This window comes from Oncorhynchus keta, unplaced genomic scaffold (genome assembly GCF_023373465.1).
Source record: "Oncorhynchus keta strain PuntledgeMale-10-30-2019 unplaced genomic scaffold, Oket_V2 Un_contig_14663_pilon_pilon, whole genome shotgun sequence".
Lineage (NCBI taxonomy): Eukaryota > Metazoa > Chordata > Actinopteri > Salmoniformes > Salmonidae > Oncorhynchus > Oncorhynchus keta.
This window is the reverse complement of record NW_026278871.1, coordinates 1-15000: the sequence shown is the minus strand read 5'-3', so window position 1 is coordinate 15000 and position 15000 is coordinate 1. Positions and strand designations below refer to the sequence as shown.

The 15000-nt window shown below is 44.3% G+C and overlaps 1 protein-coding gene and 1 long non-coding RNA gene across 41 annotated transcripts; both read left to right on the top strand.

The window, feature by feature from the left end:
• Nucleotides 1–2746: 2746 nt before the first annotated feature.
• Nucleotides 2747–4821, top strand: LOC127918623 (testican-3-like; the record flags this gene model as incomplete). The annotated part of the gene is made up of 3 exons (XM_052501897.1): nucleotides 2747–2858; nucleotides 3096–3212; nucleotides 4577–4821. Coding segments are annotated over 3 exons (474 nt in total), but the record flags the coding sequence as incomplete, so codon positions are not given.
• A 316-nt stretch (nucleotides 4822–5137) lies between these two features.
• LOC127918622 (uncharacterized) lies at nucleotides 5138–14340 on the top strand. Of its 40 annotated transcripts, none has more exons than XR_008100578.1 (3): nucleotides 5138–5217; nucleotides 12140–12159; nucleotides 14300–14340. It is a non-coding gene; the product is annotated as an uncharacterized LOC127918622 (long non-coding RNA). The 40 variants fall into 40 exon arrangements; XR_008100581.1 differs by lacking the exon at nucleotides 14300–14340 and adding an exon at nucleotides 14120–14160; XR_008100584.1 differs by lacking the exon at nucleotides 14300–14340 and adding an exon at nucleotides 13840–13880.
• The last annotated feature ends 660 nt before the right edge of the window (nucleotides 14341–15000 follow it).

Here is a 15000-nt window from a genome sequence, read left to right as displayed (position 1 = left end):
ACTACTATCTACTATAGATAACACTACTATCTACTATAGATAACACTACTATCTACTATAGATAACACTACTATCTACTATAGATAACACTACTATCTACTATAGATAACACTACTATCTACTATAGATAACACTACTATACTATAGATAACCTCACTTCACCCTGATTAACACTACTATCTACTATAGATAACACTACTATCTACTATAGACACATAATACTGTCCTCATTCACCCTGTTAACACTACTATCTACTATAGATAACACTACTATCTACTATAGATAACACTACTATCTACTATAGATAACACTACTATCTACTATAGATAACACTACTATCTACTATAGATAACACTACTATCTACTATAGATAACACTACTATCTACTATAGATAACACTACTATCTACTATAGATAACACTACTATCTACTATAGATAACACTACTATCTACTATAGATAACACTAATCTACTATCCTCATTCTACCCTATTAACACTACTATCTACTATAGATAACACAACTATCTACTATAGACACATAATACTGTCCTATTCTACCCTAGATAACACTACTATCTACTATAGATAACACTACTATCTACTATAGATAACACTACTATCTACTATAGATAACACTACTATCTACTATAGATAACACTACTATCTACTATAGATAACACTACTATCTACTATAGATAACACTACTATCTACTATAGATAACACTACTATCTACTATAGATAACACTACTATCTACTATAGACACATAATACTGTCCTCATTCTACCTATAGATTAACACTACTATCTACTATAGATAACACTACTATCTACTATAGATAACACTACTATCTACTATAGATAACACTACTATCTACTATAGATAACACTACTATCTACTATAGATAACACTACTATCTACTATAGATAACACTACTATCTACTATAGATAACACTACTATCTACTATAGATAACACTACTATCTACTATAGATAACACTACTATCTACTATAGATAACTACTATCTACTATCTACTATAGATAACACTACTATAGATAACACTATCTACTATAGATAACACTACTATCTACTATAGATAACACTACTATCTACTATAGATAACACTACTATCTACTATAGATAACACTACTACTATCTACTATAGATAACACTACTATCTACTATAGATAACACTACTATCTACTATAGATAACACTACTATCTATATAGATAACACTACTATCTACTATAGATAACACTACTATCTACTATAGATAACACTACTATCTACTATAGATAACACTACTATCTACTATAGATAACACTAACTATCTACTATAACTACTATCTAATATAGATAACACTACTATCTACTATAGATAACACTACTATCTACTATAGATAACACTACTATCTACTATAGATAACACTACTATCTACTATAGATAACACTACATCTACTATAGACACATAATACTGTCCTCATTCACCCTGTTAACACTACTATCTACTATAGATAACACTACTATCTACTATAGATAACACTACTATCTACTATAGATAACACAACTATCTACTATAGACACTATCACTATAGATAACTATATCTACTATAGATAACACTCTATCTACTATAGATAACACTACTATCTACTATAGATAACACTACTATCTACTATAGATAATCTACTACTATCTACTATAGATAACACTACTATCTACTATAGATAACACTACTATCTACTATAGATAACACTACTATCTACTATAGATAACACTACTATCTACTATAGATAACACTACTATCTACTATAGATAACACTACTATCTACTATAGATAACACTACTATCTACTATAGATAACACTACTATCTACTATAGATAACACTACTATCTACTATAGATAACACTACTATCTACTATAGATAACACTACTATCTACTATAGATAACACTACTATCTACTATAGATAACACTACTATCTACTATAGATAACACTACTATCTACTATAGATAACACTACTATCTACTATAGATAACACTACTATCTACTATAGATAACACTACTATCTACTATAGATAACACTACTATCTACTATAGATAACACTACTATCTACTATAGATAACACTACTATCTACTATAGATAACACTACTATCTACTATAGATAACACTACTATCTACTATAGATAACACTACTATCTACTATAGATAACACTACTATCTACTATAGATAACACTACTATCTACTATAGATAACACTACTATCTACTATAGATAACACTACTATCTACTATAGATAACACTACTATCTACTATAGATAACACTACTATCTACTATAGATAACACTACTATCTACTATAGATAACACTACTATCTACTATAGATAACACTACTATCTCTCTCCCACTCTCCTCCTCTCTCTCCCCCTCCCTCTCTCTCCCCCTCTCCTCTCCCCCCTCTCTCCTCCCCCCCTCTCTCTCCCTCCCCCATCTCTCTCCCCCTCTCCCCCCCCTCCTCTCTCCTCTCTCTCTCCCCCCCCTCTCTCTCTCCCTCCCCCCTCTCTCTCCTCCCCCTCTCTCTCCCTCCCCCATCTCTCTCCTCCCCCTCTCTCTCCTCCCTCTCTGTCTCTCTCTCCTCCCCCTCTCTCCCTCCCCCATCTCTCCCCCCTCTCTCTGTCTCTCTCTCTTCTCTCTCTCTCCCTCCCACTCTCTCCCCCCTCTCTCTCTCTCCCCTCCTCCAGTGTAAGTTGGAGTATCAGGCATGTATCTCAGGGAAGCAGATCTCAGTCCAGTGTTCTGGCCAGTGTCCGTGTCCTGCTGTCCTTCCTGAATACAGCACAGCAGGACAGACAGGTACACACTCTACACACACACACACACACACACACACACACACACACACACACACACACACACACACACACACACACACACACACACACACACACACACACACAACCTTTCCTTAACACCTTGGATTCTCTGTTTCATCCTCTCTGTGTGTGTGTGTGTGTGTGTGTGTGTGTGTGTGTGTGTGTGTGTGTGTGTGTGTGTGTGTGTGTGTGTGTGTGTGTGTGTGTGTGTGTGTAGAGTGCAGTGAGTCAGACATAAAGGAGGTTGTGGGTCGGTTAAGGGACTGGTTCAGAGTTCTACTTGAGAACGGAAACAACAACAAGAAACTGAAGACACACATACCTCAGAAAAACAGTCAGTACGCACTCTGTTCTATTCATCTCCTCATCCTCTCTGTTCTATTCATCTCCTCATCCTCTCTGTTCTATTCATCTCCTCATCCTCTCTGTTCTATTCATCTCCTCATCCTCTCTGTTCTATTCATCTCCTCATCCTCTCTGTTCTATTCATCTCCTCATCCTCTCTGTTCTATTCATCTCCTCATCCTCTCTGTTCTATTCATCTCCTCATCCTCTCTGTTCTATTCATCTCCTCATCCTCTCTGTTCTATTCATCTCCTCATCCTCTCTGTTCTATTCATCTCCTCATCCTCTCTGTTCTATTCATCTCCTCATCCTCTCTCTCTCTCTGTCTCTCTCTCTCTGTCTCTGTCTCTCTCTCCCTCTCTCTGTGTCTGTCTCTCTCTGTCTGTCTCTCTCTCTCTGTCTGTCTCTCTCTCTCTTGTTCTATTCATCTCTCTCTGTTCTATCATCTCCTCATCCTCTCTGTCTGTCATCTCATCTGTCTCTGTCTCTCTGTTCTATTCATCTCTCATCCTCTCTGTCTCATGTCTCTCATCCTCTCTGTTCTATTCATCTCTCTCATCCTCTCTGTCTCTGTCTCTCCTCATCCTCTCTGTCTCTCTGTCTCTCTCTCTCTGTCTCTCTCTCTGTCTCTGTTCTATTCATCTCCTCATCTCTCTCTGTCTCTCTCTCATCTGTCTCATCCTGTCTCTCTCTCTCCTGTCTCTCTCTCATCTGTCTCTGTTCTATTCATCTCCTCATACTCTCTCTGTCTCTCTCTCTCTGTCTCTCTGTCTCTCTGTCTCTCTCTCTCTCTGTCTCTCTCTCTCTCTGTCTCTCTCTCTCTGTCTCTCTGTCTCTGTTCTATTCAAGACAGTCTAACACATCTGTAATTTAACTAGTCACACCCCTTTATCTGCTGTCTGTATTATCACAGTCTAACACAGTCTAACACATCTATAATTTAACTAGTCACACCCCTTTATCTGCTGTCTGTATTAACACAGTCTAACACATCTATAATTTAACTAGTCACACCCCTTTATCTGCTGTCTGTATTAACACAGTCTAACACATCTATAATTTAACTAGTCACACCCCTTTATCTGCTGTCTGTATTAACACAGTCTAACACAGTCTAACACAGTCTAACACATCTATAATTTAACTAGTCACACCCCTTTATCTGCTGTCTGTATTAACACAGTCTAACACATCTATAATTTAACTAGTCACACCCCTTTATCTGCTGTCTGTATTAACACAGTCTAACACATCTATAATTTAACTAGTCACACCCCTTTATCTGCTGTCTGTAACCCCTTTATAATCATATGACTCACCTCTGACCCCTGACCTCTGAACTCTTGTCTCCAGAGTTCAGCTCAGGGGCGGGGCCTATCTGTAAGGATCCTCTTGGTTGGATGTTCTCCCGCCTCGACACAAACTTTGACCTCCAGCTGGACCAATCAGAGCTCAGCAGGCTGGGGCTGGACAGGAAGGAAGGCTGCTCCGATGCACTCTTCACTTCCTGTGACACACCCCCCGACACACACCCCGACACACTCCTCCTCTCCAGCGCAGAGTGGTGCACCTGCTTCCAGAGATACACAGGTGAGTAGGTACACATACACACAGGTGATCTACGGTATAGACAGGTGATCTACGGTATAGACAGGTGATCTACGGTATAGACAGGTGATCTACGGTATAGACAGGTGATCTACGGTATAGACAGGTGAACCACGGTATAGACAGGTGATGCACGGTACAGACAGGTGATCTACGGTATAGACAGGTGATCTACGGTATAGACAGGTGAACCACGGTACAGACAGGTGATCTACGGTATAGACAGGTGAACCACGGTACAGACAGGTGAACCACGGTATAGACAGGTGATCTACGGTATAGACAGGTGATCTACGGTATAGACAGGTGATCTACGGTATAGACAGGTGATCTACGGTATAGACAGGTGATCTACGGTATAGACAGGTGAACCACGGTATAGACAGGTGATCTACGGTATAGACAGGTGATCTACGGTATAGACAGGTGATCTACGGTATAGACAGGTGATCTACGGTATAGACAGGTGATCTACGGTATAGACAGGTGAACCACGGTACAGACAGGTGATCTACGGTATAGACAGGTGATCTACGGTATAGACAGGTGAACCACGGTATAGACAGGTGATCTACGGTATAGACAGGTGAACCACGGTACAGACAGGTGAACCACGGTATAGACAGGTGATCTACGGTATAGACAGGTGATCTACGGTATAGACAGGTGATCTACGGTATAGACAGGTGATCCACGGTATAGACAGGTGATCTACGGTATAGACAGGTGAACCACGGTACACACAGGTGAACCACGGTATAGACAGGTGATCTACGGTATAGACAGGTGATCTACGGTATAGACAGGTGATCTACGGTATAGACAGGTGATCTACACGGTATAGACAGGTGATCTACGGTATAGACAGGTGAACCACGGTATAGACAGGTGATGCACGGTACAGACAGGTGATCTACGGTATAGACAGGTGATCTACGGTATAGACAGGTGAACCACGGTACAGACAGGTGAACCACGGTACAGACAGGTGATCCACGGTATAGACAGGTGATCTACGGTATAGACAGGTGAACCACGGTACAGACAGGTGATCTACGGTATAGACAGGTGAACCACGGTACAGACAGGTGAACCACGGTACAGACAGGTGAACCACGGTACAGACAGGTGAACCACGGTACAGACAGGTGAACCACGGTACAGACAGGTGATCTACGGTATAGACAGGTGAACCACGGTACAGACAGGTGAACCACGGTACAGACAGGTGATCTACGGTATAGACAGGTGATCTACGGTATAGACAGGTGATCTACGGTATAGACAGGTGATCTACGGTACAGACAGGTGATCTACGGTATAGACAGGTGAACCACGGTATAGACAGGTGATGCACGGTACAGACAGGTGATCTACGGTATAGACAGGTGATCTACGGTATAGACAGGTGAACCACGGTACAGACAGGTGATCTACGGTATAGACAGGTGAACCACGGTACAGACAGGTGAACCACGGTATAGACAGGTGATCTACGGTATAGACAGGTGATCTACGGTATAGACAGGTGATCTACGGTATAGACAGGTGATCTACGGTATAGACAGGTGATCTACGGTATAGACAGGTGAACCACGGTATAGACAGGTGATGCACGGTACAGACAGGTGATCTACGGTATAGACAGGTGATCTACGGTATAGACAGGTGAACCACGGTACAGACAGGTGATCTACGGTATAGAAAGGTGAACCACGGTACAGACAGGTGAACCACGGTATAGACAGGTGATCTACGGTATAGACAGGTGATCTACGGTATAGACAGGTGAACCACGGTACAGACAGGTGAACCACGGTATAGACAGGTGATCTACGGTATAGACAGGTGAACCACGGTACACACAGGTGAACCACGGTATAGACAGGTGATCTACGGTATAGACAGGTGATCTACGGTATAGACAGGTGATCTACGGTATAGACAGGTGATCTACGGTATAGACAGGTGATCTACGGTATAGACAGGTGAACCACGGTATAGACAGGTGATGCACGGTACAGACAGGTGATCTACGGTATAGACAGGTGATCTACGGTATAGACAGGTGAACCACGGTACAGACAGGTGAACCACGGTACAGACAGGTGATCTACGGTATAGACAGGTGATCCACGGTATAGACAGGTGATCTACGGTATAGACAGGTGAACCACAGTACAGACAGGTGATCTACGGTATAGACAGGTGAACCACGGTACAGACAGGTGAACCACGGTACAGACAGGTGAACCACGGTACAGACAGGTGAACCACGGTACAGACAGGTGAACCACGGTACAGACAGGTGATCTACGGTATAGACAGGTGAACCACGGTACAGACAGGTGAACCACGGTACAGACAGGTGATCTACGGTATAGACAGGTGATCTACGGTATAGACAGGTGATCTACGGTATAGACAGGTGATCTACGGTACAGACAGGTGATCTACGGTATAGACAGGTGAACCACGGTATAGACAGGTGATCTACGGTATAGACAGGTGAACCACGGTACAGACAGGTGATCTACGGTATAGACAGGTGATCTACGGTATAGACAGGTGATCCACGGTATAGACAGGTGAACCACGGTACAGACAGGTGAACCACGGTACAGACAGGTGATCTACGGTATAGACAGGTGATCCACGGTATAGACAGGTGATCTACGGTATAGACAGGTGAACCACGGTACAGACAGGTGATCTACGGTATAGACAGGTGAACCACGGTACAGACAGGTGAACCACGGTACAGACAGGTGAACCACGGTACAGACAGGTGATCTACGGTATAGACAGGTGAACCACGGTACAGACAGGTGAACCACGGTACAGACAGGTGATCTACGGTATAGACAGGTGATCTACGGTATAGACAGGTGATCTACGGTATAGACAGGTGATCTACGGTATAGACAGGTGATCTACGGTATAGACAGGTGAACCACGGTATAGACAGGTGATCTACGGTATAGACAGGTGAACCACGGTACAGACAGGTGATCTACGGTATAGACAGGTGATCTACGGTATAGACAGGTGATCCACGGTATAGACAGGTGAACCACGGTATAGACAGGTGATCTACGGTATAGACAGGTGATCTACGGTACAGACAGGTGATCTACGGTATAGACAGGTGATCTACGGTATAGACAGGTGATCCACGGTATAGACAGGTGATCTACGGTATAGACAGGTGATCTACGGTATAGACAGGTGATCTACGGTATAGACAGGTGATCTACGGTATAGACAGGTGATCTACGGTATAGACAGGTGATCCACGGTATAGACAGGTGAACCACGGTATAGACAGGTGATCTACGGTATAGACAGGTGATCTACGGTATAGACAGGTGAACCACGGTATAGACAGGTGATCTACGGTATAGACAGGTGAACCACGGTATAGACAGGTGATCTACGGTACAGACAGGTGATCTACGGTATAGACAGGTGATCCACGGTATAGACAGGTGAACCACGGTATAGACAGGTGATCTACGGTATAGACAGGTGATCTACGGTATAGACAGGTGATCTACGGTATAGACAGGTGATCTACGGTATAGACAGGTGAACCACGGTATAGACAGGTGATCTACGGTATAGACAGGTGAACCACGGTATAGACAGGTGAACCACGGTATAGACAGGTGAACCACGGTACAGACAGGTGAACCAAGGTATAGACAGGTGAACCACGGTATAGACAGGTGAACCACGGTATAGACAGGTGAACCAAGGTATAGACAGGTGATCTACGGTATAGACAGGTGAACCACGGTATAGACAGGTGAACCAAGGTATAGACAGGTGATCTACGGTATAGACAGGTGAACCACGGTATAGACAGGTGATCTACGGTATAGACAGGTGATCTACGGTATAGACAGGTGATCTACGGTATAGACAGGTGATCTACGGTATAGACAGGTGAACCACGGTATAGACAGGTGATCTACGGTATAGACAGGTGAACCACGGTATAGACAGGTGAACCACGGTATAGACAGGTGAACCACGGTACAGACAGGTGAACCAAGGTATAGACAGGTGAACCACGGTATAGACAGGTGAACCACGGTATAGACAGGTGAACCAAGGTATAGACAGGTGATCTACGGTATAGACAGGTGAACCACGGTATAGACAGGTGAACCAAGGTATAGACAGGTGATCTACGGTATAGACAGGTGAACCACGGTATAGACAGGTGAACCAAGGTATAGACAGGTGAATCACGGTATAGACAGGTGATCTACAGTATAGACAGGTGAACCAAGGTATAGACAGGTGAACCAAGGTATAGACAGGTGAATCACGGTATAGACAGGTGATCCACGGTATAGACAGGTGAACCAAGGTATAGACAGGTGAACCATGGTATAGACAGGTGATCTACGGTATAGACAGGTGAACCACGGTATAGACAGGTGATCCACGGTATAGACAGGTGATCTACGGTATAAACAGGTGAACCACGGTATAGACAGGTGAACCAAGGTATAGACAGGTGAATCACGGTATAGACAGGTGATCTACAGTATAGACAGGTGAACCAAGGTATAGACAGGTGAACCAAGGTATAGACAGGTGAATCACGGTATAGACAGGTGATCCACGGTATAGACAGGTGAACCAAGGTATAGACAGGTGATCCACGGTATAGACAGGTGATCTACGGTATAGACAGGTGAACCACGGTATAGACAGGTGAACCACGGTATAGACAGGTGAACCATGGTATAAACAGGTGATCTACGGTATAGACAGGTGAACCACGGTATAGACAGGTGATCCACGGTATAGACAGGTGATCTACGGTATCGACAGGTGATCTACGGTATAGACAGTTGATCTACGGTATAGACAGGTGATCTACGGTATAGACAGGTGAACCACGGTATAGACAGGTGAACCACGGTATAGACAGGTGATCTACGGTACAGACAGGTGAACCACGGTATAGACAGGTGATCTATGCTATAGACAGGTGATCTATGGTATAGACAGGTGATCTACGGTATAGACAGGTGAACCACGGTATAGACAGGTGAACCACGGTATAGACAGGTGATCTACGGTATAGACAGGTGATCTACGGTATAGACAGGTGAACCACGGTATAGACAGGTGAACCACGGTATAGACAGGTGATCTACGATATAGACAGGTGATCTATGCTATAGACAGGTGATCTACGGTATAGACAGGTGATCTACGGTATAGACAGGTGAACCACGGTATAGACAGGTGATCCACGGTATAGACAGGTGATCCACGGTATAGACAGGTGAACCACGGTATAGACAGGTGATCCACGGTATAGACAGGTGATCCACGGTATAGACAGGTGATCTACGGTATAGACAGGTGATCTACGGTATAGACAGGTGATCTACGGTATAGACAGGTGATCTACGGTATAGACAGGTGATCTACGGTATAGACAGGTGATCCACGGTATAGAGAGGTGATCTACGGTATAGACAGGTTATCTACGGTATAGACAGGTGAACCACGGTATAGACAGGTGATCTACGGTATAGACAGGTGAACCACGGTATAGACAGGTGATCTACGGTATAGACAGGTGAACCACGGTATAGACAGGTGATCTACGGTATAGACAGGTGATCCACGGTATAGACAGGTGATCTACGGTATAGACAGGTTATCTACGGTATAGACAGGTGAACCATGGTATAGACAGGTGATCTACGGTATAGACAGGTGATCTACGGTATAGACAGGTGATCTACGGTATAGACAGGTGATCTACAGTATAGACAGGTGATCTACAGTATAGACAGGTGATCTACAGTATAGACAGGTGATCTACGGTATAGACAGGTGATCTACGGTATAGACAGGTGATCTACGGTATAGACAGGTGATCTACGGTATAGACAGGTGAACCACGGTATAGACAGGTGATCTACGGTATAGACAGGTGAACCACGGTATAGACAGGTGAACCACGGTACAGACAGGTGAACCACGGTACAGACAGGTGAACCACGGTACAGACAGGTGATCTACGGTATAGACAGGTGAACCACGGTATAGACAGGTGAACCAAGGTATAGACAGGTGATCTACGGTATAGACAGGTGAACCACGGTATAGACAGGTGAACCAAGGTATAGACAGGTGATCTACGGTATAGACAGGTGAACCACGGTATAGACAGGTGAACCAAGGTATAGACAGGTGAATCACGGTATAGACAGGTGATCTACAGTATAGACAGGTGAACCAAGGTATAGACAGGTGAACCAAGGTATAGACAGGTGAATCACGGTATAGACAGGTGATCCACGGTATAGACAGGTGAACCAAGGTATAGACAGGTGAACCATGGTATAGACAGGTGATCTACGGTATAGACAGGTGAACCACGGTATAGACAGGTGATCCACGGTATAGACAGGTGATCTACGGTATAGACAGGTGAACCACGGTATAGACAGGTGAACCAAGGTATAGACAGGTGAATCACGGTATAGACAGGTGATCTACAGTATAGACAGGTGAACCAAGGTATAGACAGGTGAACCAAGGTATAGACAGGTGAATCACGGTATAGACAGGTGATCCACGGTATAGACAGGTGAACCAAGGTATAGACAGGTGATCCACGGTATAGACAGGTGATCTACGGTATAGACAGGTGAACCACGGTATAGACAGGTGAACCACGGTATAGACAGGTGAACCATGGTATAGACAGGTGATCTACGGTATAGACAGGTGAACCACAGTATAGACAGGTGATCCACGGTATAGACAGGTGATCTACGGTATCGACAGGTGATCTACGGTATAGACAGTTGATCTACGGTATAGACAGGTGATCTACGGTATAGACAGGTGAACCACGGTATAGACAGGTGAACCACGGTATAGACAGGTGATCTACGGTACAGACAGGTGAACCACGGTATAGACAGGTGATCTATGGTATAGACAGGTGATCTATGGTATAGACAGGTGATCTACGGTATAGACAGGTGAACCACGGTATAGACAGGTGAACCACGGTATAGACAGGTGATCTACGGTATAGACAGGTGATCTACGGTATAGACAGGTGAACCACGGTATAGACAGGTGAACCACGGTATAGACAGGTGATCTACGATATAGACAGGTGATCTATGCTATAGACAGGTGATCTACGGTATAGACAGGTGATCTACGGTATAGACAGGTGAACCACGGTATAGACAGGTGATCCACGGTATAGACAGGTGATCCACGGTATAGACAGGTGAACCACGGTATAGACAGGTGATCTAAGGTATAGACAGGTGATCTACGGTATAGACAGGTGATCTACGGTATAGTCAGGTGATCTACGGTATAGACAGGTGATCTACGGTATAGACAGGTGATCCACGGTATAGAGAGGTGATCTACGGTATAGACAGGTTATCTACGGTATAGACAGGTGAACCACGGTATAGACAGGTGATCTACGGTATAGACAGGTGAACCACGGTATAGACAGGTGATCTACGGTATAGACAGGTGAACCACGGTATAGACAGGTGATCTACGGTATAGACAGGTGATCCACGGTATAGAGAGGTGATCTACGGTATAGACAGGTTATCTACGGTATAGACAGGTGAACCATGGTATAGACAGGTGATCTACGGTATAGACAGGTGATCTACGGTATAGACAGGTGAACCATGGTATAGACAGGTGAACCACAGTATAGACAGGTGAACCACGGTATAGACAGGTGATCTACGGTATAGACAGGTGATCCACGGTATAGACAGGTGAACCACGGTATAGACAGGTGATCTACAGTATAGACAGGTGATCCACGGTATAGGCAGGTGATCTACGGTATAGACAGGTGATCTACGGTATAGACAGGTGAACCACGGTATAGACAGGTGAACCAAGGTATAGACAGGTGAATCACGGTATAGACAGGTGATCTACAGTATAGACAGGTGAACCAAGGTATAGACAGGTGAATCACGGTATAGACAGGTGATCTACAGTATAGACAGGTGAACCAAGGTATAGACAGGTGAACCAAGGTATAGACAGGTGAATCACGGTATAGACAGGTGATCCACGGTATAGACAGGTGAACCAAGGTATAGACAGGTGATCCACGGTATAGACAGGTGATCTACGGTATAGACAGGTGAACCACGGTATAGACAGGTGAACCACGGTATAGACAGGTGAACCATGGTATAGACAGGTGATCTACGGTATAGACAGGTGAACCACGGTATAGACAGGTGATCCACGGTATAGACAGGTGATCTACGGTATCGACAGGTGATCTACGGTATAGACAGTTGATCTACGGTATAGACAGGTGATCTACGGTATAGACAGGTGAACCACGGTATAGACAGGTGAACCACGGTATAGACAGGTGATCTACGGTACAGACAGGTGAACCACGGTATAGACAGGTGATCTATGGTATAGACAGGTGATCTATGGTATAGACAGGTGATCTACGGTATAGACAGGTGAACCACGGTATAGACAGGTGAACCACGGTATAGACAGGTGATCTACGGTATAGACAGGTGATCTACGGTATAGACAGGTGAACCACGGTATAGACAGGTGAACCACGGTATAGACAGGTGATCTACGATATAGACAGGTGATCTATGCTATAGACAGGTGATCTACGGTATAGACAGGTGATCTACGGTATAGACAGGTGAACCACGGTATAGACAGGTGATCCACGGTATAGACAGGTGATCCACGGTATAGACAGGTGAACCACGGTATAGACAGGTGATCCACGGTATAGACAGGTGATCCACGGTATAGACAGGTGATCTAAGGTATAGACAGGTGATCTACGGTATAGACAGGTGATCTACGGTATAGTCAGGTGATCTACGGTATAGACAGGTGATCTACGGTATAGACAGGTGATCCACGGTATAGAGAGGTGATCTACGGTATAGACAGGTTATCTACGGTATAGACAGGTGAACCACGGTATAGACAGGTGATCTACGGTATAGACAGGTGAACCACGGTATAGACAGGTGATCCACGGTATAGACAGGTGATCTACGGTATAGACAGGTGATCTACGGTATAGACAGGTGATCCACGGTATAGAGAGGTGATCTACGGTATAGACAGGTTATCTACGGTATAGACAGGTGAACCATGGTATAGACAGGTGATCTACGGTATAGACAGGTGATCTACGGTATAGACAGGTGAACCATGGTATAGACAGGTGAACCACAGTATAGACAGGTGAACCACGGTATAGACAGGTGATCTACGGTATAGACAGGTGATCCACGGTATAGACAGGTGAACCACGGTATAGACAGGTGATCTACAGTATAGACAGGTGATCCACGGTATAGGCAGGTGATCTACGGTATAGACAGGTGATCTACGGTATAGACAGGTGAACCACGGTATAGACAGGTGAACCACGGTATAGACAGGTGATCTACGGTATAGACAGGTGATCTACGGTATAGACAGGTGATCTACGGTATAGACAGGTGATCTACGGTATAGACAGGTGATCTACGGTATAGACAGGTGATCCACGGTATAGACAGGTGAACCACGGTATAGATAGGTGATCCACGGTATAGACAGGTGATCCACGGTATAGACAGGTGAACCACGGTATAGACAGGTGAACCACGGTATAGACAGGTGATCTACAGTATAGACAGGTGATCCACGGTATAGACAGGTGATCTACGGTATAGACAGGTGATCTACGGTATAGACAGGTGAACCACGGTATAGACAGGTGAACCACGGTATAGACAGGTGAACCACGGTATAGACAGGTGATCTGTGGTATAGACAGGTGATCTGTGGTATAGACAGGTGATCTACGGTATAGACAGGTGATCCACGGTATAGACAGGTGAACCACGGTATAGATAGGTGATCCACGGTATAGACAGGTGATCCACGGTATAGACAGGTGAACCACGGTATAGACAGGTGAACCACGGTATAGACAGGTGATCTACAGTATAGACAGGTGATCCACGGTATAGACAGGTGATCTACGGTATAGACAGGTGATCTACGGTATAGACAGGTGAACCACGAGAGTCTGTGGTATAGACAGGTGAACCACGGTATAGACAGGTGAACCACGG